Consider the following 25059-nt stretch of genomic DNA (forward strand, 5'->3'; position numbering starts at 1 on the left):
AATATAAATTAAGAACTTAAAAAAAAGAATAACATTAAATTGTTCTTAATTTAAAACATTTATTTTTATTTCTATCGGCAAACACACAATTTCTGTGATAGGTATGTGCTAACATTTGTGTAAAATCATAAAAACAAACAGACCCAAACAAATAGGGGCTTTATTAATTAATTTTTACCCTCTTTAAATAAGGCTTTACCCGCAGTAGGGTTTAGTTCGACCAACTGACCTTCCTGGGTCAAAACGTTGTTTACAAATATTTTTTTTTCATGGGCTATCTTTTTTGCCCTGTAACATAAAATTTGTTTGATTTAGGACCTGATCTCTAAATAAACTTCAGCCTAATAATTGTTTTAGTTCTTAAGGGCTGAATTCCCTTAAACACGTGATGAGGGAATCATGTAAAGTTTTTGATTGTTATATTTATGTATGGGCTTCCAATCCTGAATCTAAAAAGTCTTTCAGGTATAATGGAACCGCTCTCGGGAATGCTCTGCAGATCTGAAAATAAACAATTTATATTAAAACTAGATTTTACCCGCGGGCCCGCTCGCTAAAAATCGAAGATGGAACCACGGGAACATAAATCCGGGATATTTTTTTATAAACTATCTGTGTACCAAATATCGTCTTAACTCGTTCAGTGATTTTTGCGTTAAAGAGCAACAAACATCCATACACGCAAACTTTCGCTTTTATAACATCAAAGTAGGATTTTAGTTTAGCAGTTACTATTATTAAAAAAAAAATCTTTAACAAGTAAAAGCGATATAATAAATCCTTCTTGCAGAATTAACTATTCCATTTCAGTTTGAATTCCGCAACTATGTAGCTAAAAAAAGCAGACCCAACAGCATTAGTAGTAATATCAGAAGTCATTAAGTTATATGAGCAGTTATTGAAACCGGTTGTTCAGCGAGGGTCAGCCAACGAGTTTATTGTTCAGTGTCACGGGTGCTAGCTTCAAGACTCGTAAGTCCAAGGACGCCGACATACATACAGGGTGGACCTGACTTGACTGGGTTGGAGCTGATTTATTCTAGATTGTGTTTATAAGGTACGATAGGTATTGAGGGAGTGCCATTGTCATTTTTTTTTGCCGTTTTATGTTCGCCTCATTTACACAGTTTCGATAATTGTACTTTTTTAAATAAATTTGTAAGGATGGCCTCTATATTCTGTCTAAATAGTGTGACTGCTAATGTGACCCTACATGATATTCTCCTTGCTTCTACTTTAATATAATTATATATCAGATTCTTTTTTCATTTTCACAAGCGTTAGCGTCGATCGAATTGGTTCGGAAGTTGATTTGACATCCCAATTAGTTCGAAATTGTGCTTATGTGCCGTTATAACACAACACTCTCAGAAAACTATCACCAGATTGCCATAAGGATAAAAAAGTCACAAAAATTGCTGAAACTATCAGCTGACTATAAAAAACTGATCCGCATGATCAATTAATCCATGTTACCACTTATATTAATGCCACTTATCGAGTCCGTCAGCTTTATCATCTTCGGCATAAGGTCCAAAATACAACTCACCATGTTGATGTAGTACAGGGAGCTTGGAATGGTGATCTCATAGTAATTTCTCCTGACGGCGTCTACGATGCTGTCAGCGGCCTCTTGAGGCGTCAGAATCTTCATCAGAGACGGGAACTTGATCTTCGGGTTCTTGCAAAGCCCAGTGTCCACTATGTAAGGGCAGATCACTGTTAGTTTAATCTGAAACAAATATTATTATTTAGGTAGGGGTGATGACGATTTTTTCATGAAAATCAAGAAATCTTCACAATCTTTGTATCGTGGGAATTTTACAAACATTCAAATCACATGTGTAAAGACGGATCATATATTTATATATCATAGAAACGGGGGTCGAGCTTGTGACATATTGCGTAAGTAGTAATTATATTGTGCCCAATAACTACTCGATTAAGCCTTTGAAATTTATGAGAAAGTGCAGATTTTATTGCAGTTTCTAGTAATTCCTGATGACTCTATTTTGTTCGATACATGGGATAAGCACTTTATGATTAACAGATATTAAGCACAGCATGGACATTGGACGTATAGCATGTTATACAACTGTATCTGTTTGCTACATATACATATTAAATGCAAAACAAAATGTTATGTATAAAAATAGATATTTAGCACATTAAGGTTATTAAAAATAATCTTGGATTTGAGAGTTAACCACCTTGGATTTTTAAATGGTATAAAATGATCACAATTTTGATTGTGCTTAAGATAAAGACTAGGTAGTTTCCTAAAGTTGAAGGACGCAAGGCAATACGGATGTGCATAAGGATGTTAGTAAGTAATTGCACAAAGTAAATAAAAAAAATGACTTTTTTACGAATTCACGAACCAAGACTGTTTGTCATGCATTTAATTTTAATGTGCGTAAAACACTCCGCGACACATTTATTCAAGTCCTTAGATCCGGGGACATCAAGAAAAAAGGAACTGTAAAACCATAACATAGTAAACTTGACCGCAGTCTGTGTTACTTCACCAGATCATATATATATATATATAATATATATATATATTATATGAGCTGTATTTGTAACTAGAAGTTGCCCGCGACTTCGTCCGCGTGGTAGGCAAGCCCCGTACCGTAGTACATCATTTTGTCATTTTGTTATATTGTCTATACTAGTCTATAGTATTAGCAGCGTACGCTGAAATAGGTTTCCGATTTCTTACGGATCCCTAATATTTTTCAAAATAAATTATAGCTTATGTTCAGCGGGGATAATGTAGCTTCTCAACAGTGAAAGAATTTTCACTTTCAATTTTCAAATCTGTCCAGTAGTTTCGAAGCCTTTTCGTGTCAAACAAATAAAATCTTTCTTCTTTATAATATTAGTATAAAACTTACTCCACTGTAGTCTTTCAGTTTGTCTTCTCTGAGTTCCTCATGTAAGGCCTCCATGAGCCCCCTGACGGCGAACTTGGTCGCGCAGTAGGGGACGAGGTTACGGAGACCGACGACACCGGCCATGGAGGACATGGCGACTATGTGGCCGTGGTTGCGCTCCATCATGGAGGGTAGGAAGGCTTGGAGGAGCTGGAACAATATTATGTGTAAGTACGTGAATTGGTGAGTGGGTGTTAAAGGCATCAGGAAATCGGGTTTTGTTTACAACATAAAGGGCATTTTTGAAAAACCAGAAAAACGTCTGTCGAAAATGGCTTTCACGTATACTATGTCCTGATGTGAAAAATTCATATCTTTTTCAATTTATGATATTAGGGCAAAGTAAGGAAACGTTCAGTCAGATATTAATTATATTTTAAATTTGTTAGTGAACATTTTTATCTAACATTAGCCGTACATAATTTACTTAGAGAAAAAAGATCTAAAATAAAACTTGATACACGTGTATAATAAAAAAAAATACGCAAAAAAGAAATCCAGCGACACCAAGTAACAGCGGTAGTATTTATTAATATTTATAAGTTGTCATGCGCAGTGATTACGCGTAAACAAAAAGCGGTTTAGCAAATGAAGGGGGCGAAGGGGCCCAGGTTGTTTTGAAGCGTTGGTAACATTAACATTACCGACAACCCGTTTAGGATGTTTTTTTCCACTGATAGGACACGGGGTTGTATGAGTGACTAAATACATACTGAGTATTCGATATAGTTACCATGATATGTCAAAACGAAGTCCATGTTTTAACGGGTTGTGTATAGTTAGAAATATTCTCGACAGTTGTCATAATGTGATCCTCTAATCCTTCCCATACATTTAAAGATACTATAATTATCTCTTTTTGCTATTTCTATGCTATCTAGTTACCTACATCTGATCTATTTTTAGTTTCGGATGTGACTTGGAAATGACTCCTTCCATTTTGGATCGAGCTGAAGGGAGTGACAGACTTCTACTAACTAAAATCCATCCATGTTAATTCCTTTGCTATTGTGTTCCGGGGCCACGGTAACCTTCATGGACAGTTCCGTCGCCCCGACATTAGATCTGATCTCGACACTCGCCACTGTTCACTTACCCACAGATGAGCGAGGATGTTAACTTCGAAGGAGGCGCGGATCTCCTTCTCGGAGGTCTGCAGGAGCGGCTTGCAGGGCATGATGCCGGCGTTGTTCACCAGCATGGTCACCTCGCCTACCTCACGACGGATCTTCTCTGCCAGCACGTTGATGGCTTCGCGGTCTGTCACGTCGCATCTAGAGTGGTGTAAATTAATAATAAAGTCATACTTTTCACTAGTAGAAAAGAATTTGGAAAAAAACTACTACTAAAAATAACAAATAGTAGAGCAAAAGATGATTAAAACGCAGTTGTATTTGTAGAAGCGAGACAAATTGCAATGACAAAGAGAAATCGTTCTTTTACCCATGTTCGTATTTCAACGATCTTTAAGGATCTTTTAATTTTGTTTCTATCTAATAACTTTCTTAAAGATTCAGAAAATAGCCTCCATAAATATGACAGTGGAACATATAAATTAAATAAATTATGAAAATTATTAACCCCTGAAATTCTTATTTGAATTATGATTTAAATCACAATGAAAACTTATATTTAATTGCGTGCTTCATCATAAAATTAACGCACGAGTCATATTTATCACCCACCCAAATTACCATGGAGTTATACGAAATCTTGTTTTAAATTCAAATTGAGTAGGTGTGAAAATTAGCAAGAACATTTATATACAGTACGTGATGGTATTCAAAGAGCAAACAATGACTAAAATAAATGTAAATTTCAATACTTAAAATGATTTAAAGTTAAGGACATGGTTGGTCTAGTGGTTACTTGGTTAGTGACCCTGACTGCTATACCGGAGGTAGTGGGTTCGATTCCCGCTTAGGACAAATGTTGTGTGATGAGCATGATCATTTGTTCTGGTGTCTGGGTGTAATTTATCTATAATATGTATGTAATTAGAAATATATAAGTAAGTTTATCAGTTGTCTGGTTACCATAACACAAGCTCTGCTTAGCTTGGGATCAGATAACCGTGTGTGAGTTGTCCCATGATATTATATGATATTATATTATATTTTTTTATAAAAATATTGCTCCCAATTTCGTGTGATATCAGTGATAGCCTTTTATAGTCCTCCCGTTCGAAAACCTCCCCCTTTGTCCCGTTGGACTTCTTCTCGAAGGCTGGATGCTATGGCTGGATGTAAAGAGCCAACCCTCCTTTCCTCGTAAGATCGGATGCGCCAAACGACATGTCCGTCCCGCAGGCCCCACCACGGTGGTACTACGTTGGTAGTATATCAGTGATAGCCTAGAGATATGACCATTGGACAGCTAAGAAAATACTCGTGGGATCAATGTCTTTTGGCATTCATATGTGTATTGCAAAGCAATTATCACTTGATAAAAATGGCGTAAGAAAACATAGCGACCAATCCAACGCGCCTGAAAACTTTTCAAGTGTGTGAAACCACTTCAGAGACTACGGGCGATATGAAAAGGAGACAGGCTTTGATCATGTAATATTGATGCATTTTTTTTTAGTATTTACAATTGAGTTTGTTTATTTATAAAATTTAATGCAGCATCACTATTAACCTTATAATCTGAGTTAAGTAAACACTAATTTCAATATTTCCTTACGTTTTCACACCAATGTAATGTACACATGTATATTTTCCATGTTCGGATGACGTTCGATCATGTATTTATGTTAATTATGCGTATCAAGTGCCAACTATTGCTCATAAAATCCTTCAAAGCACAAGAACAAAGGTACGGCGCCAACAATAATCACTAAGATTTATTTTAAAATTAATATTCTTGCCTTGACTAAGGCTGATCTCTAGCCTTGACTTTTAAAATGTTCCATCAATATGTCATGTTAAAAAAAAAGGTGTTAAAAAAAGACAGCCGAATCAAAGCACGAAACTACTTTTCGAATGTGTGCGTTTTAGATATAAATATCAGTTTCCGTGTTTCAGAAGGCACGTAAAGGTGTGAGTCCTAGGCTAGGTAATTGTCGTCGCATCGGGTTATGAGAGCAAGGGAACAGTGAGTGCTCCTGTGTTTGCGTACACGCGTGTGCATAATACAAATAACTGCGCAGCTGGCTGGTGTCAATCACCATCATCAAAGTTCTATGGAATCTTAAAACGGCAACTGCTAGAGTGATATAGCCTAATTTTATAATGCAGTAAATGATTCGATTTTCAAGAGATAGGATGTTTTAGTGACTGACGTGATAATTGTCTTAACACTTCAGAACAAAATGATGTGTAACGAACTAAAATTCAATAATTTAAAATAGTAATATTTGGGTTTATTTCAAACATTGGTAGGTACAATATACTTGTATAGACCTTGTAACTTTTTTGTTAAATATAAGTTGGAAAAAAGTAATCATTTTTGATTCGACGGTCTCAAAAACCTTATAACAATTACAATACCTAACATAACTAAATACAGAAGCAAAAAAAAACCCATAATTTCACATTAATTTTTTTTCCTTGTTTCTCACATCATAAACTCACATTATTTATAAATTTAATATGATATGTGCTAGATAAAAACAAGAGGTTATTTCTTTATGGCAAATGAATCTAGAACTGGTTGTAATTAGTTTTATTTGTCATCACTAAATAGCATGCGTTGGTAACGACGGTTGGAATTAAGTCACACTTTTTGTGTTGTTGATCTTTTATTCTTGGCCTTGCGTGCCTCCGGAATACTCCAGTGGGAAAAAATTTAAGCAATATAAAATATTGATGGAATAGAATTTTTTGTACAGCAAAAACAACCTCGTTTTGCTATACGGATACGTACTTAACTGTGCGAATTGATATGAAAGTATTTAAAAAAAGTCAGAAGCAACAATTTGCAGTCCTAATCCAATGAGGACACGTTTTTTTATCCTTTAAAAAAAGATTTTCTTACCAACTTCTATCTAATCTTCTATAATATACAATTTTAACAGGGTAAAAACGTCGCATTGTTCAGAACGATTTTATCTCGACCTTGAAAATGATCACAATAACTGTTACTCACTCAAATCGATGGGCCTTCCCCTTCTGTTCCTTGATCAGGTCCACGGTCTCCTGGTTGCCAGTAGGGTTGATGTCCACGCAGACTATAGTCCCTCCAAGTCTAGCAAACCGCAAAGCAGTCTCCCTTCCCATGCCGTGACCAGCGCCAGTTATCTAGGATTTCAGAAACCAGTATTTATAAGCTGTAGGTTGGGAAAAGGCTAATGATGGCCGATGATGGTAAGTTTTCAAGTAAAAAATACAATTGACAGAATAAGAGCAGCTAAAGACAACAAGCGGTTTGACGATAATTTTATCGTAAGGTTGTGGGAACTCACCATAAAGCGGAGAATAAAGAATGACTAATTAAATAATAGATTGTTCTCATCAAGGATTTTTCTTTGATCTTTAACTCTTAGTTATTAAATAATTTTCCTCTTATGTTACCTTGAATGGCATTGGTGGTAGTGTCATTAGGTTGCTGGAATCGTTAGCTTTTTTTTATTTTTATACTTCAATTTTATTGTGTAACTGTAATAGGAACCTATAACTATCTGTACGTAGTAGTGGTGCAAAGCATCTATAAACATGGTTTTATAAGAGTTTTATGATTCATTGAAGGAGATGGATATAAGTTATTGAACAAAAACACAATTTCCGATATGTAACACCGTTTTAGTATCAAATAGCTGTAAGAAATATAATATATGTTATTATAACAAGACTGCTTTTTCATAATTTTGCGTTTCGACATAGATATTATCATTGTTAATTCGGCATGTATGCTGATGACGTCATCCACTGCAGGAAAATTAGGTCTGTCTTTTTCTATAAATTTTCTATTGATTTGTAAAGGCGTGCTGCATTGCAAATCATTCCTGTCTTAGGTCTATCTGTTAGTCCAGTTTACTATATAAAGATAGTTACCATAATAATTTCTCCATTGACGCTCTTGGGCTCCGGCGGCACGACGAGCTGGTAGAGGCAGTGGAGCCAGGTGGCTGTCATCTTGATGTAGAGCACCAGGATCTCCAGGGCAAGCGCGATGCCGTTGTACACCTTCATCGCTATTCCTTGTTCGTCAGTCCTGGGGAAAGAGGAAGAATAAATAATGATGACATATGAAATTTTAGAATCATTCAGAATCTGCATGTGTATAATGGTGATGAAACTCTTGATCGTATACTCTTACAAAACAAAGAGCAGCTCGCTGTAATGATCTAGTTTATCATCAGTATAAGATGATTTATATACTTAAGGTGATGATATTAGGAATGTTTTGAGACACTTAAGATAATAATACACATGTGTCACTGCTGGGCACAGGCCATTTTGAATGTAGTGAAGGATTAAGCATGGATAACATTATGACACTTCATTACAAATTACATGTTGTGTCTGTAATTAATTTAATTGTCTTGTTTTTCTGAATGTCTAACTTATATAACTGCTATGAGTTTGTGTCCAAAGTGCGTAGTCCACTTCATACATCATAAAAACATTTATGACATGGTGATAAGCCTGTTAAACTCAGTCTAAGACAGGTCTTCGACTACTATAGTCATCTAAAGATTAATTAGAATACTGAGAGATATCTACTCCTGCGCTAAGGAATTTAATCAGATTTATAAACATTCAAGTCACATGCACAGACTCAGGGCAAGCATTCGTGGATCGCACGTCTGTCCTACGCGGGGTTCGTTCCCATGACAAGTCACGCACCGTGGGTCCCAAATCTACAGAATACCACCTGTATTAGGGCTTCCGATATAGTGGTTGTACAAAATGAGGTAGATAATTAAGATTGTGACTACAAAAAGCTACATTAGATATTAATCATTTTCCTTATAGAGACGTTTGTAAAAAAAATCTTTCGGCACAAGGTTAACCATGATAGTTAGATGTGATACAAAAACATTTGTAAGGATAAATTCTGCACAATAAATAGACTGAGATCCCCATTCATTTACATTTATAAGCTACAACAAAAAAATAAACAAATAAAATTTTAGTTTTTTTTTCTGTTGTCGTTTCCTAGGACAAACTTGTTTTATTTTATGAGTTTTTTTTTCTTTTTTGGACTACTGGATACATTAAAGCATGTTTATGTATACGTGATTATATTATAAAAGGTTTTCTAAGCGGTTTTACAACATGGTCATGTTTTGATCCGCTTTACATGTGCCAGGGCTTCGGGTAAGAGTCAAAGGTCAGGATCTAAAATTCGTATAATGTGGTAAATTCGTTTTATTTTGTGTCTAAAGGCCTGCCCACATGTTGAGAATATTTCTTGTCCAATAAGGAAACGTGAGCAAGGGTGTTTTTTTTTACAAAACGCGTTCATATGCATACACGCGCGTTTTTTTACAAACGCGAGCCCTAACGAACCATAACAAACGCAACACATGAAACGCGCTCATATACATACACCCTAACCACGTAAACATCAATCATTCATTACACATCGACCTACACATTACATTAAATGTACCTACACCATACGTATTTAAGTGAATTACAAGCACGAAGGAAGTCGGCCATTACAAATCATAGGTTAATATGTTGATATGCCGTACTTTGTATATTCTATTTGTTTCCATGACCCTGGCCAACTTTATAACACAAGAAACAATGACAGGATTCATAGGAATGTCAGTGTATCGTTACCTCATTTCATTCATAACTTAAGGCTCGCTTAGACGCAAAGAGAAATAAAGTGACAGTACGATACATTGCCGGCGAAGGTATTTCTGTTTTGATATTATAGTTGAGCGGCTTCGCAATGTATAGTAAAAAGCAGGGTATTTCGCGCCTCGCCTAAACAACTTAACAATGTATTACAACATTTATATTGTTGATGGTTTCCAAAAATAAGAATAATTACAAAATATCCTAAATTTTATGGTGACATTTTAATTATTTATATGACTACTTTTTAATTCTTAGTACCTATTGCGTGGTTTTCAATTAACGAAAAATATTAATAAATGAAAAATATTTAGCAAAATAAATTTAAGTGCATTATTTTTTAAATACGGTAGTATATTTAATTAAAATATAAAAGACCTTGCGGGGATCAAGATTCAACTGTTCCGGACAAGTTCGAAGACATAGTGCAAGTCATTCAAATCATTTGAATACTTAAATATAAAAATTAACAAACTAATCCCACTTATCTTATCCATCTAACTTAGGTGTTTGTACACTTTTAGACTTGATAGCGATCCGCAATCTAGAATGATAGCGTTCGAAACAGATTGACAGCGTAATACAGCGAAAGCTGTATTAGTGCGCTGTGTGAGTGTGCCACCATGGATTTTCATTGCATCTACAAGTACAGGGATGGCTTCTCACTTTTTAATAGTAAACTGCCTATTTATAATCACTCAAGTGCTAAAACATCCAACAAAATATACCAACACAAGCAACTGACATTGAGATTTACAATTTAGCAATTATACCACCTATTTCGCAGCGCAGTTGGGTAAGGTCTATCATTGCTTCAACAACATTCCGATTATGCAAATAACAGAACATTGATAAAGAAATTCTAACACTTAAGATATAATATCCAATATTATCCAACAATAAACAAGATTATTATTTTTGCATTTTATTTAATCTTCAAAATATACGGTACTGGCTGTATACATGAGCACTCAGGTTGTCAAATATATACTCGTAGTTTTGCAGTAACTACAATAGAAAAAAATATAAGTAATAAGAAAACAATCTTATTTTAAAATTGGAATTAACATCGAAATTGTTTACGAAACTTTATTGTTTAATTTGTCCTTCGTTATTTAACCTTCATTCAACAACAAATTTCTATTATTTCTCCAACAAGCAGACTGAATATTCTTGTTTAAATTCATTTATTAGTGACAGGCGATAAGTCTGATAACCGATTTCATTTCCAGTCGTTTCATTATCAACCAACAAAGCGCAGTCAATGTAGAGGACGACTGTAAATATCAATAAACAACAAGTATAAAGCGTTTTGAAAGTCATTTTAAATGTTATTTAAATTAGGACATGCATTGGAAGTAATAATTTTGAAAGCACATAATAAAGCAATACCATATGTAGGTATATTATTACTTTATTAGTTTTAAAATAGGATACTTATTTAAAGTAAAAGAAATTCTTCCCTTATTATTTTTTTGCGTTTGATATATAATACTTTATGAATCTTTGATAATCTGCGTTAAATTCATACAATATATTTTTCGATATTTTCGTTACATTTTCATTCACTAAATTCGAAATTATTGAAACAGAATTTATGTTATATCTGTCTTAAAAAAACCGCTTAATGATGACCGAGCACAAAATCAGGGCTACGGATCATATACATTTTTATTTGGCCTTGCTTCACTAATTTATGGATATTTCGTTCATAGTTACATAGATACAAGATGTAGGCAAAACTAATAACCACATGCAAAATTATTTACAAAAATGTAGGCCAAATATTGTTTAAATACACATTCGTTTTATTATGATTTATATTTGCCGTGTAAAATCATCAAATCTAATACGTCTGGGTAGACGAGTAAACAATTGACATCACGGATAGTGGAGTGGTAAAGGTCACCACGTCGAAAACGCAGTACACGACGGGTCGACGTGTCGCAGGGTTGGATCTACGCGTAGGACAAGCAGTTGTGTTTTAAACGACGCGGCCACGATGAATTGTCGAAGAATTGTTTAAAGTAATGATATCACGTCAAAAAATAATGGAATGTTAGACTCTTAAGATCTTTGACACAAAGGCATCTCACGAATATCTGATATCCGACGAATAATTTTTGCATCTTTGTACCCTTAATCGTTAATTACTGTAGTATTCCTTCTCTCTCCAAAGTTATTAGTAATTAAATATCATACACAGAGATAAAATAAAGATTGGAATATTGAAGATTTAAATACTACTCATTAAGTCCCATTCATAAGTATGTGTTACTTATTTCTTAGAAAATCACACACAAGCATACAATTTGAGACAACGTTGGAACTACACAAGGAAACTCATAATGAAAATTAGTCTGAAAATAACCACGGAAACAATACGGCTAGAATATTGAAAGCCATGCTAAGAATACCGTGTATAAGTAGTAATTACTAGAACAGATTACGTACCACCCAGCCAGTAATCAAGTGTACGTGACGGTTGCCTGTGTTGACATAACAGTACGCACTGGGGATATCGAACGCTCGATAAAACAGCGTCTGTATAAATACATCGAACAGAAGAGTAAAATATCGTTAATTAAAAAATCATAACATTTCAATATTGATATGGCTTCAAAATATTTTTATGAAAAATAGATACAACCAGTGCAACTAATCGTGTTGTCAGGAATGAATTAATAAGTCGAAATGTGATTATCAATTCTAGTAATAGGTGGGATTTAGGTAGGCAGTGTAGGTGTGACAGCAGCATAGAATTATGCTGGCTAATTTCTTTATCCAGCTGTCAAGAAAATCAGAACTTTACTCAAACCGTTTTTCGTCTTTTTTGTGAAGTTAATAAATAAAATCAGCAACTAATCTGATTTGTGTCACACAGACTCTATTTGACATTATAGGAATATAACTTTTCAATAACACCGATCGCAAAATAATTAAAGACGCACTCGTGAACCCTTATAAGAAATTAAATTAACTACCATAATCATAGCATCAAAAGGTGATCATATAATTGTGCAATATCATGTCCAATAGTTAAGAGTCCAGAACCAGTCGCCCAGACAAGATATTTTATTTACTCAATGCAACTCATCAGATCATTATTAAACAAAAGCCATTAGAAATCCATTCAGTAAATGATTGGCTCACATCGCAAACAATATTTCCTAAATATATTTTACAACACATTTAGTTAGCGGTGTTGAAACGCGGCGGTAATACGGTACAGTGCGTATTCAAGTTCGGGGTTAGTGACGCAACTGGCGTTCATGACACGAGCGTTGTGTCGTTGATAAATGCACTACACGTTATTATCATCGTTTCCTAAGGCAGATTGATAAACTGCATGTGGAGAGCTGTTATGATGTTTTATAAACATTTAGTGATTGCAGCGGTCTTTTGTTGATAATGAAATTGGATTTAGAATTTCGATTTCCGCTGCATGGGAAATGTTGAGTCTTTGGAATATTTATGTATGTATCTACTATATTTGCCTAAGTTTTATGTATATTTGCCTTGACACTTATATCAATCCAGAACAAATAATAATTCACCATTTGATACGTATCCATACTTGAAACAGAAATCCAAGCTTAGTTATATAGTTAATTAGCTATATAGTACATATATAGTTCCTCACTCTTCTCTTCCTATCCTTTACAAGTTCAGATGCAAAGAAAACCCATCACTTAAAATGAGATACTAATTAAAAAAAACATTTTTTTACAGTACAAAAATATGTACGCACGCATTTTTGCATATGCATTGTTTCAAAAACAAAAGCGACGATCGAATCCTTAGTCGATTCCCGAACGAATGAAGTAAACAAATGTTAAAGGTAACAGATTTACAGTTATATCTACATCTTATAATTGAATAGCATAACTCTAGTCTCCGCAGATGTTAGTGATATGAGTGATGTTTGCAAAATACTAAGGCAATGCTTTCGTCACATCTTGCGTACTTCTTGACACGCATTGCGAGATCAGGCAGTGGTTCTGATGTTTGCGATGACAGATTTAAAGTAAGAAAAGGTTAAGCTAGCCATTTAAATGCGGTTAAGCTGAAAGCCTGCAAGTTTGGTAAACGAACTTGAAGAAGGATTATGACCGTACTAAAATATTAGTGATTTTGTCGAAGTCAAGAAGCAAGACTTCACACAAAAAATGTGGAACTATAATTGTGCAACTGGAATACCATCCCCGCATCCCAGTCGCATTATACCTAAATTGTATTAAAATATTCAGGATAAGACAAAGCAAATGAATTGTTAAAAATTATAATTCAAGGCATATGCATTTTAACAACTACGTCACTTGTCAAAAAGAAATGATATTCCCATACTTTTGAACCAAACATTCAACCTCCCAGAAATGTAACTTAAAGACGAGCTAAATACAAAAAACAAATAAAATCTTAAAATCAAACTATCTTGAACTCTCTAACGTCAGTCGAGCTGGCACTATTCTATCAAGGTTAGACAATAAATGAATTAGATCTCATTGTTCAAACTGCTAAATAAACAGCAGAGGATATCATTAATACGGTTAATCGATAAGAAATCTACAAAGACCTTCGCTTGAACCAATTATATCGCCGACGCACAATTATGTAAGTACTTGTGGGTAGGAAAGTTGCTATTGTTTTTTCAAGGTTTTGGCAGGATTCAACGGAGCCAAAAGCGTGCGCAAGCGATCTCGTGACTCTGGCAAAGGTAAAGACGGGATCCCTTAATTGGAGAAACGAAGAGAAAAAGTTTCTTCTACTTAACGTCGCTTATCCATAGAAAAAAGCTTGCGTACTGGAAATTGTGGAATTTGCGTTTCTATAGGACCATTGGAAGATTGATATATTGGAAGGGCGAAAGAATCTGGTGGTTCTCAGTAGTTGTCAACGCCTTGCCCAAAAGGAAGAAAGAGACTAGGAGGAATTCCCAGAGTATAAAAAGGGTTGGGATAGTTTAATTCGGACAATTTCCCATACCCTACATCGTATCCCTAGGTCTTGGGCACGATCTGGTATAGTCGTTACCCTCCACTTCGTACCAGAAAAAGGTTGCATACCTATAGAGTTGATTCATCATATCCTAAGATTTCGGAATAACTTTATTATGGCCATTAATCTCCTAGTTGTGAGTGTGTTAATATCTAATAGCCTTAACGGTTTCGGGCATATTTTGGCACATGGACCGTGACCTGGATATAAACGTATGGTGCCAAGTATGAATACACATCTCATATTTAAAAATTGTATACACGTACGTCTCCGTGGCACAAGAAATATTGTTGGCTATAATATTATTACTGCATATAATTCTATTACAAAACGTTACGCAAATAAGTTGTAGACTATGACTAGATCTAATTGATTTGATCGGCGCATTCTTACTTAAATGACTAAACCTGTGTTAAAGATTCTTTTTTCATTAACTGTATTCAATTGAATACTAAGAGTTTTAAGTTTATTCACACTGCACATCAAACGTCTCTTAATGTTTAATTTTTCATTAATGCTATTGCTCTTACACGTTTTTCTTTATATCAAGCTGACTAATCATGAGGAAAAGTAATAAATGAAGTGCTTGAGTAGGTTTTTTATAGATAATAGGCTGAAGTGTCTAGAACTAATTGTAAGTAGGTTAATTGAAGAAAAACTAACTATAATACCAACGCTTACAACATAATTGGACGCAAACGATAGAAAGACAATTGTTATTTGTTTTCTATTCGTCCGTAAATTAAATAAATCAAGCAATCTACTCACTCGAAAAATAGAAGGTTCTGCTTTCCACCGTTTTTGCCAACGAACGACACGTCGAACCACATAGTACACAGATAATGTCAAACCCAGTCAATCCGATCATAAAAATCACTTAAAACATAAGTGAAATGAGGGATGTGTACCATCAAACACAGATTTTATTTTATAAAACTGTTGTATTGCAGTACAGACGCGGTGCACACAAGACGACTTTCACTAGTATGCCAGTTGCAGCGCTGTGCATTGCATAATTAGAGGAAACGTTTCGAAAATCAGCATAATACACAATATAGGTGCATCCTGTGAGGCATCCTGCGTTTAGTGAAGCAGTACGAGTGCAGGTGGAGTGCGTGCAGTGTGTTCGTGTGCCGCAGACAATTAGCTGCCTTCTTATACCGAAATATATTGGCCACGGCATCAAACGAAGACAGAATTATTTAAATTTTAATGAAATTAGAATGGGATATCTTCATTTGCATAAAACTTAGTACCTTCATCACGGAGTATTATTGTAAGGTTCTTTCTGCGCAATATTTTTGTCCATTTATATACACAGTAGGTAAGTACGCTGTAGGAAAATCATCAAAACTCTTAGGCCATTAAAAACGTAATAACAACTCGATAGGCGAGTATGAACAAGAAGATTGAATACAATAGTTTTAGAGCCAATATTTGAATGATATCGGTATTATAATTAACTGGTAACACTGTTATATGTGCGGTTTCATTTAAGACAAAGGTATTTGACTCGACACAACCACAAGTTAATAAGATGTAGAAAGCTGTCTTGTCTATTGTACTTTAAGTACACATTATGTGCGAGTAAGTACGCATAATATTGACCAGTCTACGGGTATACGTTAAAACGTTATTCAATAGTCCAAGCAGTAAGGAATTGAACTAACTTGTTTTAAATAGAACATTGTCGGTTATCTTAATGCCGGGCAAAGACATCTTACCATATACAAGCTTGTTTGCTAGCGGGTTGACGATTCCAGAGAAGAAAACAATTACATTGTCTGCCTATCTAATATCCTCAACCCTATACCTGGACAATGGAATACCCCTCAGTAAGACTGATTCAACAATTAAGTATTTGTCGTATAGTTCTGTTCTTGGTATTTTTTTTTAATCTCAATAGCCTCGCGATACATTCTAGGTAGGAATTTGGATTCTTTAGCGAGGATCTGTGGTTGGTAAAATCTAATATAATGGCTGGGGCTTTCAGCATGTTCGGCGACGGCAGACCTCGTTGAGCGGCGGACTACAATCTAAAATTTAACTGCGATAAAATCCGTAAAAGTCGTTTTATTTCAATTCTAATTAATTGTTTAAAATTAAATAAAGCATCGTTATTGTTACTAACATTCATAGACAGTCAGCTACCTCCGGCTAGACCTGTAATTTTAATACTATTTACATTTACAATGGCATCGATATTCATACCTATCAATTTTGGAATACTCGTGTAGAGTACAAACACGCGGTGCGGCATACTAGTTCTCTTATTTGAACTTGGCTTTTCACGCTGCCACGTATCCTGATTCAAATTATCTAGATAGCTGTATAAATTACTCCCGAGTCAGTTTTGTTAGCAATTTTGGTCGTCTGTTCCTATGATTTTTCCTTTAATCAGTTTAATTGGAAGCAAAACGTTAATAAACAAAGATGTGTTGTTTTGTATTTATGTAAATATTATTTTTATATTTAACTATACTCAAATTCAAAGCGAGTTTAGGTGAAATTTTATTATTCTACACAAAAAATATATGTAAATAGCTACCAAAAATATTTGAAACAATACAATGCAGTCACCTTCATTGTTTCAAGTACAAAACAAAAGTACATCACACAATAACAATTGAATTATTTAAACCTTATTTTATTACAATTTAGGATACATATATTATTGACAAACATTTTTAAATAATAATATAATTCGTCATCGCCTATTCATGACACGTTATTCTTATGAGATCATTTGTTTAGTAATGTGATAAAGATACTTTTAATGCTGTATTAGAAGATTAATTTACGCAAATTAATGTTGGACGCGCAGAAGCGTCGCGTATCGGTGTACATGGGAATAGTTTTAATGAGCAATTGATACTAACTGTAATATGTTTACGTATTTACGTGCTCCGTCGACTACATCAAAGGTAGTCTGGAAGATATAGCTATCTTTACTAGAACTTTACAGGTCAAGTATCTCTCAGATTATTACTCAATATATCTCAGAAACGACTGGTCCGATTTGAATACATATTTACAGTGTTAGATGGCCCATTTATTGAGGAAAGCTATAGGGTTGATACTATCAAGCTATAATTAAAGGATCTTATAAAACAAATAATCCTAACAGCATAACCACGTGGACAAAGTCGCGCGCTATAACTAATTAGAGACAGCATCGCTATGTTACCCGTTCTCTGTACGTAAACACTGCTGCAATACTATGGAGTACAATAGAGAGAATATACAATTCTATTCCATAAAGTGCCTTTAAACACACTAATATTTTTGTATTTGCTTAAAATGAGCGCACACCAACACTCCACACAAAATTATCCATCTATCTCCACTGCATACCTACTCGAAATATTTACAATGAACCCAATAAGAAAACCCATTTTAATATCAAATCACCATATTAACCCTGAACGGCCTTGAAGATCTCCCATAAACCCGAAAGTCAATGTCACGCACACAGTCACGTATAAACGGCGTAAGGTCAATAGTCTGCGCGTGATCGAGATGCGAGGAGGTTGTGTAACAGCACATGCGTATACACACAAATTGCACTAACTAGCTGCTTGCCGCGGATTCGAAGGTTTCCTTCCTATGCCACAGAGGGTTGAGTAATACAGTAATACCGGCCAGCAGAATTAGAACGTAATAGAAGTTTCTGGAAGATCTGTGCTGAAATTTTATTTGATGTAAAGTTGGCCAATGTTGGTGTTTTTTTTTGTCGTACGCAATATTCTGAACTGGTAACCTTGATAGTTTTAAGTAGTTGCTGAATGAATAAGAGAGATTAAGAACTAGATTGGATCAGTATTTATGCTTATTTATGCATATTTTTTTTTTGTAAGATTAGAAAATGTTTGGAAAACAGCGGATTTTATATCATTTTGTTTTAATATTTCGTTCTTAAAGGGTAAAATCGGAACCCAATTTCTGAGATTCTGCTTTCTGTCCATGATAGCTAGAAGAAAGTTTAAAATTTTAAAAGTGATGTTTTCTAGTGCCATTGATAAGCAACGGTTGTTACGGTCATACATCTGTTGATGGACCGTTTATTTTTACCATATTTGCACGAAATCCTCGTCGCTATCCAAATTAATACTTGAATGGTTATTAAGCTTAAAAAATCGTGGAAACATCATTAAAAGACTTATCTATTGTCATTACACAAACCCACTAAACAATATTTTATATCATCATAAATGGGCACTTATAGTTATATTGTAGTCGTTGGAAATATATCACAGTCATGTGAAATGTATTTAAATATAAATTTAAAATCCTATAAAAGTTAACATTGTAACTGCTGATCAATTATGCGAATGACATGTTGGCAACAATGTAACCGAGATGTAATGATTATGCATATCCGCTGTGAATTAAACCATGAATAACAAAATTTCAAGTAATTACGTTTGCCGAAGGTTCCGTCAATGAGTTTTTAATCGAGTCGTATCGTTGTATCAAGAGGAACAATTTTTTTTAATTCTTTTTTATAAATATCTAACTATTGTTTCCCTCGGTTCTGAACGCCTGGGATATCGTAATCTTAGTAAGTTGAGTAACACAAACCCCTAACGTTACTTCTAATTTCTTCAAGAAAATGTGTGTAAAGTTTCATAAAGATCGGTTTAGTTTTTAGGCGTGATAGCGTAACAAATAAACTTACATTCCCATTAAAATTAGTAGGGATTATTAGTAGTAGCCTTGCAATTACATTTCGACTGTGAGTAGAATATTTGACTTTCAAACTCACCATGGTGCTTTCTCCATCAAATTTTGTGCTGCTCCGTTTTTACTTGACTCTCCAGTTACCGTCGCCATTTTGAAAACTGAAATAGAAAGCATATTGTCAGTTTAATTATTCAGAGATTAATTAAAACTTGTACATACCTTTTGAAGAGTTAGAAATATATAAAAGAATCTAGATTAATAGGGAATGAGGTGAACTATCTTTTACAATGTTATTTGTATGAAACCAGGATTAAATAGTACTTTTACTGTAATTTAACTTTTAGTTTAATTATACTTTATTGGTGAAATACGTCAACAGTAAAGAAACGTATCAAACCATCTTGAAGTCCTTTTCGACGCTCAATTTTTAATATTCACTTAAGGAACCATTTTACAATTAACAAGGCACGCAAGAAAATAAGTAGTGAAGGTCTCTAGTACGTTTGCGCAATTCACGGAATTGCATCGGTAGTTTTATTCAATTTGCTCTATAGTACAAAATTCAATACATTTACGGTACCATCATGGAAAATTTTACTCGATAAGTACCATCAATTGATAAGTCTATTGTTCATATGAGTTCATAGCGCTAGTTGATAGTTCTAACGATGTCTTGGCGCCGTGCGTGTGAGCAGCAGCCTTAGCAAATTCGTAGCCATGTGTCGAGAACAGTTTACTAAATTACTATGTGATTGTAGTGAAAATGAAGAAGGTTTTTCATAGGGTCTACATGTTAGCGGTTAAGAATAGGCCAAGTTTTAATAATCTAAAACTGAAAACCGATTGAGGTAGGTCCCGGTACCATATTATGATATTGTATTTCTAATTATTGCGTTGGAAAAAGGGTTACGAGAATACGAATATATACTGTCAAATTTAAACCAATATCTATTTATTTCTGTTTTCCGTATACGTATAAAATACAGTGAATCTATACTAATAAATAAAGCTGAAGAGTTTGTTTGTTTGTTTGTTTGAACGCGCTAATCTCAGGATCGACTGGTCCAAATTGAAAAAATATTTTTGTGTTGAATAGACCATTTATCGAGGAAGGCTTTAGGCTATATACCATTACGCTGCGACTAATAGGAGCGAAGATACAATGGAAAATGTGAAAAAAACAGGGCAGGTATAAATCATAACTTATATCTTCTACCCACGGGGACGAAGTCGCGGGCATCAGCTAGTTTTGACATAATATGGTGTTAGTTTGGATAAATTATCTGTGACTTCCAGTGACATATTACGTTCAATTAAATACCTAATAATAAACGAAACATAACCAGAACGGGGACAGTCAATGATCAAAATTAACTAAATAATTCATTCAAAGACTTTTCAAGGATTTTTATTAAGCCGGTAATCCCATACCAAAGGAAAAACTTAAATTGAAACTTGAATTAAGTATACACGATTCATTTACCAATATCCATGAGTCGGATGTAGACATATCATGTACAAGAATAAACAACTTGTGCAAATGTAAACAAACTTGTCTATTGGACTAGTAATATCAATAACAAAGCTGAAAAGTATATTTGCTAGACTGAAGATATTGTATTACATTCTTTTTAACGAATTCTAATACAGTAGAAATCGCGCTATCATCACCAACGGGGAAGGGAAGACCTCCGTAAATACAACACTCTTCAAGCAATAATTTTATTTCAAGTCATTAATATCCTTCTAGGAAGAACCAACAGCATCGATTGCCGTGACGTCACGAAGATCACTGAACTCAGAACTAGTTTGTGTACCATACATTATATTGTCAATACGTCATACACAACAAGGATAAGCTGTCTCTCAACATCAGCAGAACTTCCGAGACCTCGGTAATTGTTCCGCTTTGACTAAATTTTGTTTTAATATAGTTTTAAAGTGTGTGGAGTAAGACTTAGCCTTGCTTCGACTCACAAAACCAAGTTATTTTTACTTTTTGTTTATCAAGGTGATCGAATTTGACAGGTTATGCACAAACTCGAGCATAGCCTTCGCTGTTGTGCAGAAAGTAAGGTAAAGTTAGTCAATAACAAAAAAGTTTAAATTGTAATTAAAGTTATGTTTTATGTTTAAAGAAAACTTTTTTGGATATCAAATATTGGACTAATTTTGTTTTTAGATGTTATTGCTCAATATAAATATGAAATAAATTTGTATTTATTGTAACAAGCTCTTAACTTTGAATTAGAAGTGAATGAGTATATATGCTATTCCTAAAGATTATTATTAAAATGTGCCAGTTTGTAAATTAATTAAAGATCAAAAGCTTTTTAATTGCAGTTTATCTTTTTCTATACATATTTGTCTTTAAAAATTAAATTATTACTTGTAACATTGAAACAGTGCTAATAACTTTAAAGTCGGTTGCACATGTGATATTTCCCAAAGGACAGTCGTAGTAACCTCTAATTATATTGATTTTTACTCCAGTTTGCATTCTTAAACAGATAATAATAGGCTAATAAACTAAGCTTACTATTAATATTAATACCTTTATTGACAGTCCAAATGGTTCAGTAGGTACACGAAATTTAGTAGAAAGGAAAATGGTTGACGTTTGTTGATAAAACGGAGGAAGAGAAGTTCGTTAATACTCAAGGTAATGATTTTAGAAGGTAAGTCTTATTTAAAAGGTAATTCCTTATGATCTGGTAGACTACAGACGCTTTGAACAAATACATTGCCACTAAACTGAGCCCCGATTCTGTTATTTACAATGATCGATAAATGAATGAAAATTGGATTAAATTAACATTATTCGTATTATTCTAAGCATTTTTTTCAACATAATAATTGAAAATACAGTAAGGGGCGGAAAATTCACGGTCGATACATTGAACTTCCAACTAATTGGCAAAATGCTTGAGAATAAGAATATTTTTAAATGGAATCCAATTGCCATTCATTCATCGGCCATTGTAAATAGCAGAATCGGGGACTTGTTATTCGAATTTCATTTGTTAGACTATCGATTGTATTTCGATTTCTCGATTTCCATCTCAAGACCAAATGTACACTTAAAACTGGTTTTTAATTAACCGCTGTAAATATTACTTACACAAACTGCCGCAGCTTTTTACAGATAAAGAAAAAACGAAATGTTTTTGCACCGGAAAAAATAAGCTTATCAATTGTAACAGAAGTTTGTTTCTGATTCGATCACTGGTTACAGTTAAATGAAAACGAAACATATGTAAACAAAAATAATATAACTTGAGATCAATTATTCAAATGCCGGTTGCTCTCCAAAAGTATTTACATGTTCGATACTTGGTTACGTTTTTATTTCTGAAAGAACATCTTATTTTTATCGATCAATCAAATTTTTTTGACAAGTTTTGTTTTATTATTTCAATACGATCTATCGAAATCATGTAAGTGTAATTTTTTATTTCCAGTTATGTCCAGAAGTTTCGTCATGACATAAATAACCTATAACCTTCTTCAACTATTATATGCCAAAACAATTAATTAAACCCAACTGGTGACTTCATAAGTCAAGTCAGTTTGATCAAACTCACAAACACAAGAAAATCTCAAAGTTTTAGGATTATTCCTGAATCGAATTACACAGATTTCATTACAGTATGATCTTATGTAGGTAGTTCTTAAAACCGGCAAGTCTTGATCCGCCATTTGTATTCCATATTTGTGTCTATATTTAGATCACGCCGTTTGCATCTGTACCGATTGAGAGCTGATATACTAAATGCTAATTTTGACCTACAAGAGTATTCAAAACGTTGAAATACTATTGTTATGATAATATTTGTTTTAATTCACTTATTAGAACGTTTTTAATATTTAACAGGGAGTATAAATGAAAAATAATTCAGTCTGAGAAGTAACAATATAGGGGGATGGTTGTGTAGAATAAAAAATATTGTTACACTTGCTACATAAGCTAGTACTTGCAATTAAGATAAGTAGGTACTAAAATCTAAGTTTATAAGGAAACTGGAATTTCTCATTATTAGATACTATGCTCATGACCTACGATTTGATTAACCGTTATGCTCTAACTATTTAGCTGTTACAATTGTAAATTTCAATTAATAAATATTCAATAGGTTGGTGACATTGAGTTTTTAATCGAATGTTATTGCTCCTTTAACTTTGTTGTACAATGTTGATGAAATGAATGACCGAACAGTTAATTCAGAGTAAATACTTTTTAACGCATCTTATTAGTTAAATGACGGAACAACAAATGAGATAAATTAAAAAAAGACAGGTTTAAATGGCATAAATTAAAACAAAAATTATCTAATTACTAGTAAAAAGTCTCGTATTTGCCGACAATTTAAATAAATTAGTATATTACAATATATTTATAATACTGATAATATTTATAAAATGTAGTAATAAATGCATAATTTAAAAGCAACTTACATAATATTTTACGGTAAAACAATACAACGATCACAGACTAACAACTGTCAGATAATAGGCGGGAAACCAACCGCAATGGCGGCCGCGTGCGCTCGTCGTCGGATGTCGCGAGTGACTAGAGCAAAGGTAACTCACGTTCTGCCGCACGGGCAAGTCCACAATAATCTCTACAGTAGACGACTAATTATTTTATAAATGGATTTTTAACACAATAGAGATGGATTTGGATGTTAAATAATTGAGTGATTTAATTCGTTTTTTAGTTACATAATGTGTCTCAACTTATGTAGATATATTTCTTTTTTGTATTATTTTGTAGCTTTTAACCATATTGTGTATACGTGGCCTTAAGTTTTTTTTTAATACATCATAAAAAGCAAATATAATCCAATGCCTCATCAAAAAGGCGAATAAGCTGGACAGTTATTCCTATTCACATTATAGTGTTAACGAAACCTCCTTTTCAAAGTGAAACCTCCTTCAAGATCCTTAGTGAAACCTCTTTCGAACCTGGGATTTGACAAGCAGTCCGCTATAAAAGACGGAGCGCTCTTAGCAACGCTCTCTCTCCTGTGTCAGCTGGCTTCGCTGGAACATCTCCGTGACCTTCGTTGTATTTATTCAGCATAGCAGCCATATTGTTATTTCGATAATTGCCATTCATACCTATTCCTTTGCAGTAATTAGAGTTTGATGTATTAACTTTAAGTTATCTTTGTAATGATTGGGTTTAAATGTTTGTGACGTAACCGTGCTTGCTTTTTAAAAACCTGTCCTCACTTCTGGTTTCTAAGATCAGAAGTGGGATAGACCACGTGCTTAGTGCTGTTTGTGCCATCTGTTTTCAGTTAAAGTAAAGGATTTGTTGAATTTCATCTAATTACTGCAAATTTTATTTTTGACTGTGCCACGAGTATCGGTGAGCTTTTTATTTTTATTCTGTTTTTCCCGAGACATGCCCAAACGTTTGAAAAAGTGTTAAAAACCAAAACGATTCGCGTAGATTGTGTCGTAATTGTTCTCGCATGTTGAGAAGTAGATCGCTTTATCATCGCATAAACACCATGAGTTCCGTAGTCCATGAAGTGGTCATAGACGTTGTGATAACTCATATAGCTGCCGTGATTCCACGCGTGATCGGGCCTTAGGTTGAATATTAGCTCGTTGAGGTTATGTGTAACATTTAAATAAGTAATGACATATGCCGAAAGTCTCTTTTGCGTTTTATACCA

The 25059-nt window shown here is 34.1% G+C and overlaps 1 protein-coding gene across 1 annotated transcript; it reads right to left on the reverse strand.

The window, feature by feature from the left end:
- Positions 1-142: 142 nt before the first annotated feature.
- Positions 143-23967, reverse strand: LOC113501859 (short-chain dehydrogenase/reductase family 16C member 6-like). Its single transcript, XM_026883152.1, has 8 exons — positions 23828-23967; positions 19455-19530; positions 7931-8090; positions 7026-7177; positions 4033-4210; positions 2898-3086; positions 1550-1732; positions 143-501 (listed from the first exon to the last, which is right to left on the reverse strand). Exons 2-8 carry the CDS (start codon positions 19520-19522, stop codon positions 424-426), a joined length of 1008 nt encoding a protein of 335 aa, XP_026738953.1. The 5' UTR covers positions 19523-19530; positions 23828-23967; the 3' UTR covers positions 143-423.
- Between the last annotated feature and the right edge of the window lie 1092 nt (positions 23968-25059).

The sequence above is a fragment of the Trichoplusia ni genome, chromosome 16 (assembly GCF_003590095.1).
Source record: "Trichoplusia ni isolate ovarian cell line Hi5 chromosome 16, tn1, whole genome shotgun sequence".
Taxonomy (NCBI): Eukaryota; Metazoa; Arthropoda; class Insecta; order Lepidoptera; family Noctuidae; genus Trichoplusia; species Trichoplusia ni.